This window comes from Mobula birostris, chromosome 26 (assembly GCF_030028105.1).
Source record: "Mobula birostris isolate sMobBir1 chromosome 26, sMobBir1.hap1, whole genome shotgun sequence".
NCBI classification, from domain to species: domain Eukaryota; kingdom Metazoa; phylum Chordata; class Chondrichthyes; order Myliobatiformes; family Myliobatidae; genus Mobula; species Mobula birostris.
Genome location: NC_092395.1, coordinates 18,798,421 through 18,808,218, shown reverse-complemented (window position 1 = coordinate 18,808,218; position 9,798 = coordinate 18,798,421). Strand labels below are relative to the sequence as shown.

Below are 9,798 nucleotides of genomic sequence, written 5' to 3'. Positions count from 1 at the left end.
AATTGGCAAAACTCCATTGATACAGAAAGGAATAATGGCAGTGCAAAATTCAAGTACAGTGAATATTCTAGCTGACTAAAGCTAGCAGCAAGAATGGCCTGGGAAAATATTTCTAATCTGTGGTCTTGAGTACTGATGGAGATCAGACATTTAAGGAAAACTTTATTTACAAGGAATGTGATGCCACGATATTATTTGATAGGTTTTTATTCCAAGTTTCCCTCAGTAAAAAAATGCTGCAACATTGTACCCAACACCGCTATCTGGCAGTAGTTTCCGTTTCCCCAACGTTAGCAATCATGCAGGCAAAACTGTTTATGTTAAATTTTGCTACTGTGAGACTAATTGGTTACTTCCACTCAAGTTAGACATATTGGGAATTCACAATTACATTAGTTGCAAGTAGGACACTAGCTGTGGATTCTGAACATAGGGAGATTACACGTACAGTAACCTGGAAGGACTGTCCTAAATGGTCCAGAGCAGCTCTGCAATCATCCCTACTTAAAATACTTAAAACAAAAAAAAAGTAAGACATCCAGTGAGGGCAAGATTAAGATTGAAAGGCAAATGTGGGAATACACACTTTGAAATCCAGGTAGCTGCTGCTATAGACACAGATAGTCTAGTTTTATTGCCTTCATTTCTGTTCACCATGGATCTAAAGAAATCCATGTTGGATATGATAAAATTAATAATTAAAATTTAATTTTCTTAAAAGATATTTTAAGAGGAACCCGAGAGGGCACTTCTTCATTCAGAGGGTGGAGAGAGTGTGGAACGAGCTGCCAGCAGAAAAGGTGAATCTGGGTTTGATTTCAACATTTAAGAGAAATTTGGATAAGTACATGGAGGGCTATGGTCCAGGTGCGCCTAGCTGGAATAACAGTTTGGTATGGACTAGATGGGCTGATGGGCCTGTTCTGTGTATAGTGTTCTGTGACTGTATGACCATACTGAATCCCAATGAGAAATAGTTGTTCTACATAGCAGATCTCAATGATTGACTGGTTAATGTTTGGTTATGGCTGGTGTGATCATCTTATGAAAAGAGTAATATCTGCAGTCTTTAGGGGGGGTGATGTCCATCAGAGTGGTCTTAATGTTCTCCTCCTTGAAACCAGCCTCCACCAGATGCGATACTTGGGTCTCCTGGACAGATTAAACATGAATGTTACTGTGGAGTTCTTCAACAGATCATACCACATGCAGCACCTTCCAAAAAATTTAATTTTTATTACCAATACAAAACTGTTTCAACATGCAAAATCCTATACAATTCTAGAGGAATATTGTGGGTGTTAATAGGAGAGAGAAATAGCACTTCACATTGTACTCATTAGTTAATGCCATTGGGCAAGATAAAACTTACTTCCACAATAACGCTCCTTCTTCCTCTTCCATACAATTTTTTAAAATCTCACCTGTATATCATACAGTTATGCATGATTGCAAGTTTGCTTCTGTTGAAATGAAATTATGGTTGTGTTCCACAAGCAGTAGATAATAGGTTTAGGCAAATTCACCAAGAGTGTAAAGCACAAAAACTTAAGGTTTATATACTCTGTACAATAAATCACAGTCAGAGATCAGCTGAACTATTGATGCCTCTTAAGAATCATTCATGTCTTTTAATGAGACGCATCAGAAACTGTGCATACTTTTGAGGCTGATGGCAAAGGAGATATACTGTTGAAGATGTTCTCTTTTGAATGAGATTTTAAACCAGTATTCCATCTGCAGTTCAGAAGTTCCCCTTGCCCTAGCAGCACTTACCCCTACACTACCAAAACACAATAAATAGTTAGTGCCGTCAGCAAATCTATTTATTAACAAGACCTGGTGATTATAAATTCATTCTTCCGCAGTTTAGTCTTTAGGACAATCTCTTTAACCTTCTCTTCTTTCTCAGAACTTTGTACTGCAAAGCTGCCCATGTGGGTCAATAAGTTGTTCCTACTGCCACTGAGAACCAAAACAGGTAGTGACAGCTGGAGATTTGACAGCTTTCAATTAAGTGGATGTGGTTTAGATCACTCCCAATGCATTGTAACTTCAGCCATTGTGTCCAGGGCTATCAAGTGATCTCTATCATGCACAATTTACAGCTTCATTTGAAATTTAAATTAAGAAGGGCTCCTCCAACTGAGATTAATTTTGATCTCTCCCATGGTTGCACAAGTCCTCTGAGATGCAGAGACAGTGGAGAGTAAGAAATAGAGGCAGCCACATAGCCAGCTATGCAATCACTGCCCTTTCCCCTCTGCATGTTTAATTACTGGCTGTGGGGAAAGGTTGACAGTGATAGTCCCTTTAACGCATCCTTGGGAAAACAAAACTGCTTGTGAAATGGATTCTGATGCATGCAACATGGAGTGAAGAGTCATTGTCATTCAGCTGAACTCAAGCCCCAAGTGAGGTTAAGTGTCACTCTGTCTGCCAGTTATTGCAATTCTAAAGAGATGTCCAACCACAATGGCTTAAAGTTACACCTGCAGCTCAGACTCAGGGTCCCTTTTTGTCTTGGCAGGTGTATCTTTCGTTTTTGCATTACTCTTTAACTTAGAGCAGGGGGTTCCCACTGACCCTTTGCTAAACGGTATTTGTCCACGGCATTAAAAAAGTTGGGAACCCCTGACTGAGAGGATGCATTTCTAACACTGTGTCCATCTTAAACTTCTCAGACCAAATGCATATATTCAGGCATTTCTTCTCTACCCCCCTCCCCACCCCCCAAACACCTGTTCTTAATCTAACAGTGTTAGAATGCGTTTCCATTTGATTCGAGCATATCCAGCAAGGGCACACTTTGCGCTTATAGTCTGTTCACTGAGATTGAGATCACAGTAAATCTTTATTTCATAAAGAAACATTAATACTTAAATTGACCACAATTTTTTCCCCAATAGTTTTGAGGAAGAGCATAAATTCGCTTGATTCCTACCTGGAACATTTTCTCAATGTCATTGTACTTTGCCTTCAGTAGCTCTCCCCAGGATGTCAGGTTGCAATATGTAAGAACACCGCCAGGCTTCAACAAACGCAAAGCGTGTTCCTAATAGAAAGTTTAAACAGAGGTCAGCATTAGCAGTTGGCTGCCTTTACTTCCATATGATCTTCACCATTCAAAACGGCATTGCGTCAGAAGAGTCTTTTGAGCACTACAGTACAAAAACCGGCCTGTCAGCCCGTTTAATCCTTGCCAAGCTGGTTTCCTGCCAATTAATATAGATTCCAATATTAAAGGTTGAACGAGGAGATAACTGAACATAGACATGGGAACAGAACTGTGAGAGTGACGAGGGTGACTATTTTCGGAATTGATTCAGGGAGATAGTGTGGGAGTACAGAAGTCAAGGTGGAAGTTGTAGGCAGTGACATGTTTCTGTTGCACATACACATTCTCTATTCTGATCATTTATCATCCGTGCCTCACAAATTTTTCTCACGCGAGTTCATCGATTAGCACTACTCATTTGCCATTGCAAACCTAGGCCAAATAGGTCCAGGCTTACCTTTATAAAAGCAAACTGATGTATGTGCCAGGTTTCTTCTGACAGAGGGTATGTGTCATAAAGAATTCCTGGAGAGCAAAGAAAAAGAAATCTCAAAAAGATGGAAAGGGTACAGTACCTTAAATATTTATAATGTCATTTAAAATCCCACACCATTTCACTGGTAAAACATCAGTCATCACACAGCTGCCAATTGAAAGGCAACTACTTGATCTTAATTTTGGTTGTTTAAAGTCCCAAGAACAACCTTTAGTGGGGGAAAAATAGCCAGCTCACTTGGCAGCTCTCTTACCAACAGGAATCTGATTTAGTCAGACACTAAAGCAAATTTGAACATGTGTCCAGATAATGTTCAGACAGCACAACTACCAATCCTTCTGCAACAGGATCACAAAGCCATGTGTATTTTGGTCAGATTGCTAATAGCAGTTGGCTTGAAGCTCTAATTTAGGTCTGTGGTTACTTACTAACTCTCTGTATTCTAAGTGTTTAGACCATTTGGAGGTGTGCAGAAATTGTTCCCTCAATATGCATGTTAAACAATTATACACTGTAATTTTAGTAATCAAATTGCATTCTTAAAAACTCAAACTGCTAGTACCTTGGAGACCCCGAAGTTGTATATTTTACCATTGCATTTTATCATGGCTTGTCACATGCAACTTAAAAGGGTTTTTTTTGAAACATCTAAACGGATTTGATTCTTGAGCATACCATTGTTAAGGCACCGTTTATAAAATAGCTGTTGTACTGTGCCAAAAACTTTCAATTATCAAGGTGGCGACTTTTGACTGAGGTTGTACAGCTGGATGGCAGAACTGGGATACGTATAATTTAAATTCAAAGAGCACCTTACTTAGTTTAAAACACTCGCTTATATGTTTTTACTCATTTTGTTTTAAACTGAGATTAAATAATATCTTATTGTAAGGCTTCTTAAAACAGTGAAATAGTCTCAGAGATGAGAAGTTTGTTGGACAAAACTTAACCGTCCCCTTCCAGTCCTTTTGCCCATCATATCTCTCCCCTCTTTATACTGGTTAACTACCCTCTCCACCTTCAGTCCCAAAGCAGCGTCTCAAAATGTTGCCAATCCTAGCAGCACACCCCCCTCCCCCCCATACTGCTCAACCCACTGAATTCCTCCAGTAACTTGTCTCAGCTCCAGATTCCAGGATCTGTAGTCTCATGTTTCAACGGTGCTTTATTGTACATTGTACCTGCTTAATATGCCAAATGTATACATTTCCAGAATCATCTTGGTTGGTATAGGTATCCTTAGCAAGGATTCTTAGCAATTCTTCACCACCAGCCCCAATTTCAAACCTCAAAAGAAATTCTTAGGTACATACTGGTAAGTTGGAATGGGCTAACACAGCAGAGACAGAAATGCTCCTCCCAATCTCAACACGATTTGGTGAAATTACCCCAAAATAATCCCTTTTAACACTTAATCCACTCAATCCAGTGCAAGATAAATTCAGTTGTCCTCAAATCCATTATAAATCTAAAGTAGTCCAGGCTCTCCAAATTCTATAGATCAATACTCCAGTGATGAGTAGATCTCAGAATGATACTAAATTTAAAATACAACTATATATTTTCATTCCTTAGATCTACTTTCTCTGCCACTTTCAAAGAGTAGACTTTCTCATTCCCGATTTAAACGGCTCCTTCCATTAGCAACCATGCCTTCAGCTGTCAAGGCCTGAGCTCTGGAATTCCCTTAAGTTCTCTACATTTTCTTGCAAGACTTATTGTAAAGCCCCTTCTTTCATTAAACTTTTGGTTATCTCAAAACCTCCATGAGAATATTTCACCATATTAGAGAAGCTACACTGAAAGTATTGAACTTTAGACAGGAATCAGAATCCTATGCTTGGATACTTTATCAATTGTGAAGTTTAAAAAAAACTGAAGAAAGATTTCAAAGTGAAACTTGCCATCAAAATGTGTATCTGGTAACGTTGGGACGACATCTTCCCAGAGTCCTTTGAGGGGAATAACCTACATTGAAATATGTGTACAATGTTAATATTAATTTTAGCTGTCTTTTCAATTATTTGGACATTTGCAGGGGATGAACTGCATTGCTCTTAAAAGCACTGGTATAAAGATTTTTTTTCAAATCTCATGGTGCTGGTCTGCAATATACTTCATTATTATCTTTGCCATGTACATGAAAGATAGATTTGTGTATATACATAATAGTTTCTAACATTTTAGAAAACTTATAAAGCTTACAATACAGAGTGACTATTTCATTTAGGGAGAAATTAATGCATTGAAACATCTTAATGTGGGTATTTTGTTGTGTTAGCTTTACAGTACATTTGTAATAAAGTATTATATTCAGATCTAAATACTAGGGCCTAATTCAATTGGAGGAATTCAAAGAGGAATATGTTTCCCTTCTCTGCTACTGCTTTCAAGTCTATAGCCATAGAAAGGGTACTGTTTAAAAGACTGAGATGCCAGAAAAAAGCACTGAACTATCGAGTGTGTGGTAAGAGGGCACTCACCTTGTGAGGTTGCTGCTTCACCCACTCCTGCAACCTATTAAACACACCGTCATTGCATTCAATGATCCAGTGCTCCTCAATATTTAAGGACTGAATCTTAGTGGCAGCAATGGCCATTCCAAATCCAATCTCCAGAACTCGCCCCCCTAGTCCAAGAGAAAACAAATGGTTTAATGCTGTTTCTCCCTTCCCCATTAGCTGCACTTCAACCCAGTGCATTGACTTCTACCACTGCAGATACCTCAGTGTCAAGAGAATCCATATTACACTTACAAAGTAACACTATATGCTGGAGGAACTCAGCAGATCAGGCAGTATCTGTGGAAACGAATAAACAGTCAACATTTCAGGCCAAAACCCTCTGTCAGGACTGGAAAGAAAGATGAAAAAAGCCATGATAAGAAGGCAAGTAAGGGGTACAAGCTAGAAGGTGATAGGTGAAGCCAAGAGGACGGAGGGAGGTTGATTAAGGAACTGGGAGGTGATAGGTGGAAAGGGTGAAGGGCTGGAGGAGAGTGGGCCATGAGGATGCCACGGGGGTGGGTTATAGGCAGGTGAAGAGAAGGGGGAGCAGAGTGGGGAAGAAGAGGGATGTTGAAAAATTGCAGTTACAATACAAAGGTGGATTAAGGTTACACGTTGCTGCAGAGACAGACTGGATCCCACCACAGTAGTCGAGGAATTTAAATTCTAGAGATACTGTCCCCTGCGATATAGCAGCCACTTAATTCAAATTCAGTAAATGCTAGCCTGTTACCCACCCCATGAATGAGTGAAACAGCTGGGATGCTGATGGAGGACAACAGCTGCTGAGTTAGATCTGCACACTGACCCTTGTCCCTGTGCTGGGACACATTTTGAGGCACTTGTGTAACTAATTCAGAGGAAGATAAAGGATGCAACTTCTGGTGATTATTAAAAATAACATTACGTTACATTGTTTTTTAATCCTTGAAGTGCACAGAAACCTCGGCGGTGCTCCCTCGGAGTTCCTTCCTTTTCAGCGAATATAAACCATGGAAAGCCCACCCCGACAACATAAGGGAAGTACAGTAACCTCGCTGGACAGACTGTAGTACCACCACCTTCTTGGGCAATAATATTGATCTTGCCAGCAACAACCAGGTCCTGCAAGTGAGCCTGTCTCATAGACTGACTGCTGCAGGAACTCAGCAGGTCAGGTCATGTGTGCTTCTCGGGATTTCCAGCTTCTGTGGAATCTCGTGTGAGTGAACAAGCGTCTTAGGTTTCAAGCTCCCTAATGCAAGGCGCGGGAGAGTGGAGAATCTATTAACCTCCAGACAACTTTAGAATGACTCCGAGTGACTTAATTACACAAGCTTGCCTGCAACTAAAAGCTGCCTTTGTAATTTTGTCAAATAATTTGAGACTCAAAATTAAAAATTGACATCAAGATGTTTAAAAGGACACTTTCACTTGAAGGAACTGAAACGGATTTTAACCTTTGTTTGAGACTGGACTCCCCACCTTGCAAAGCAAACGTTTGCATTCAGAACAGCCTAGCCTCACACATCCAATAACGAGACCAATGTTGGTGACATTCTGCCAGGTTCGCATACACGAACAAAAAGTAATTTCGCTATGATTTATAAGCTTTTTTTAAAATGACTTTCCAAAATGTAGAAGACTGTTGTACACTGTTCCACCCGGTCTCTGCACCCTATTAACAAGTTGTCTATAAAAAAAAACTTAACGCATGCAACTTCCCTCTAATTCTGAGGAGGTGTTCTCCCTCTTCCCCAATGCGCGAAAAAAAATGGACTAGGGAAAGTGTAGCATCGCCACTTGAACACACCATTCCAGCTCAGTGACACAAAATTCTCTTTAAATGTTCATTCACAATAAATATACTGGGGGAATCCCCTGATTACAAACTCTAATAAACCAACCCGCCGCCTTCATGCATTTTTCACACCATTCCAAGTGGGCTTACTAAGACATTTCTAAGAACGAGCCGTGATTTAAGGCATTTAAATCCTTCATCTGGGTTGGATCCATGACCTTTTACCTCAGTCAAATATGTCCATGAATCTGAGTGGTGAATGTATTGCTGAACGAACTAAAATTAGTTTGCCATAATAAGAGCTATTTTTAGAATGCATCGCTCTGAATACAGCTGGCTACGACTCCGGCCAGCAGTTAATAAAACTTCTCAAAAAGAGCTAATGCCGCTGGTAAAACTGATATACTTCCGCAAAACTGTGACCTACATCTTCACTCAAATGCATCGGTGCATTTTAAAATGTTGAGCTCACAAGGACGTTGAGAGGGTAACTGAGTGTTTACCTTTCGAGGCTGCGACAGTGGCTAGCGAATGCATGTATGGAGTCTCCCAACGCTCCATGACTGGTTTCCCCAGGATCTCCAAGTGGGAGTCGGATTCATCGAACTTGGCGGGGGCTAGTCTCCAGTCCGATTTGCAGTCCTCTCCCTGCGAGAAGATTGGCTTCTTGGTCTCTGCACTCATATCTGTGGCGGTGGCGGGAATGAAGTACGTACCGTACAGCCGGACCGGCGAGCCGGGCCTCGTTTTAAGAGCCTGACACTTGCGCTGACTTTGCACTTCGCCCTGCTGCCTCCGCCCCCCGCTCTTGAAAGCTGATAATATTCACAATTGTCGGAGACAAACTTCAGACTCCGAAGCAGGTGCGGTGGAGCTTTACCATTTCTGTGTTACTGTATTATTTAACCCTTGCCGCCTACTTCCACTTGAATAACATACCTGGGGTCAAAGACTGGGCAGATTGCATTAGAACAGTACAGCACAGGAAAAGGCTTTTGGGGCCGCAATGTCTGTACTGAGATTTCAAAGAGATTCAAAATCTCTTCTGCCTAACGTGATCTGTATCTCTCCAATACCTACATATTCATGTGTCTAAAAGCCTCTTAAACACCAGTGGTCTATCTGCGTCCACCACTAACCCTGGCATCCAGCCTGGTCGCCAGTGTTTCCTGTGTAAAAACTAACTAGCCTCACTCATTTCCTTTAAGCTTTCCGCCTCTCACCTTAACCACATGGACTCTAGTCCCTGACATTTCCATCCTGAGAGAAAGATTCTGACTGTCTACCCTATCCATGCCTCTCAAATTTTATAACTGTCAGGTCTCCCCTCCACCTCCAATGCTCCAGAGAAACTGGAGCTTAAGAGGCCCCTGGATCGGTACATGGAGCTTAGCAAAATAGAGGGCTATGGGTAACTCTTGGTAATTTCTACAGTAAGAACATGTTCAGCACAACTTTGTGGGCCGAAGGGCCTGTATTGTGCTGTAAGCTTTCTGTGTTTCTAAATAACCTAGGGTTGTTTAATCTCTCTTTAAAGCATATGCCCTCTAATCCAGACAGCATCTTTGTTAAATCTCTTCTACACACTTTCCAAAACCTCCACATCCTTCCTGTAATGGGGGGGGGGGGGGGAGGGTGACCAGAATTGTATGCAATACTGCAGATGCAGCTTTGCCTAAGTTTTATAAATCTGCAACGTGACTTCCTCACTCAGTGCCCTGACCAATGAAGACAAGCACGGTTTATGCCCTCTTTACCAGCCTATTGACTTGCATGGGCAAGTACGCATGGACCTCAAGTTCTCTCTGTACATCAGTATTGAGTGAGGGTCTGACTTGAGCAGCCAAGGGGCTCTACTTTAAGGTACGTCTTACAGAGGAAAAGTTGTAGGTGAGGTTTTTGGCAGTTGAGGACAGATTGACGTTGCTGGGGTGGTTAAGTTCTGATTGAGCAATGA

General features: G+C 41.1%; 1 protein-coding gene across 1 annotated transcript; it reads right to left on the bottom strand.

Annotated features, from left to right (window-relative positions):
* Window positions 1–87: 87 nt before the first annotated feature.
* Window positions 88–8,641, bottom strand: gamt (guanidinoacetate N-methyltransferase). Its single transcript, XM_072244547.1, has 6 exons — window positions 8,345–8,641; window positions 6,038–6,183; window positions 5,459–5,522; window positions 3,516–3,583; window positions 2,945–3,055; window positions 88–1,152 (listed from the first exon to the last, which is right to left on the bottom strand). The coding sequence occupies exons 1-6, from the start codon at window positions 8,523–8,525 to the stop codon at window positions 1,012–1,014; spliced, it is 711 nt and encodes a 236-aa protein (XP_072100648.1). The 5' UTR covers window positions 8,526–8,641; the 3' UTR covers window positions 88–1,011.
* Between the last annotated feature and the right edge of the window lie 1,157 nt (window positions 8,642–9,798).

What these genes read in the sequence shown, in the direction of transcription:
- gamt (XM_072244547.1), bottom strand. Translation starts at nt 8,525, where the DNA reads ATGAGTGCAGAGACCAAGAAGCCAATCTTCTCGCAGGGAGAGGACTGC. An exon ending in CACTGTCGCAGCCTCGAAAG is followed by an intron (nt 6,184 to 8,344) that starts GTAAACACTCAG and finishes CTCTTGGACTAG; the next exon opens with GGGGGCGAGTTCTGGAGATT. An exon ending in ACCAGATACACATTTTGATG is followed by an intron (nt 3,584 to 5,458) that starts GCAAGTTTCACT and finishes TTTGCTCTCCAG; the next exon opens with GAATTCTTTATGACACATAC.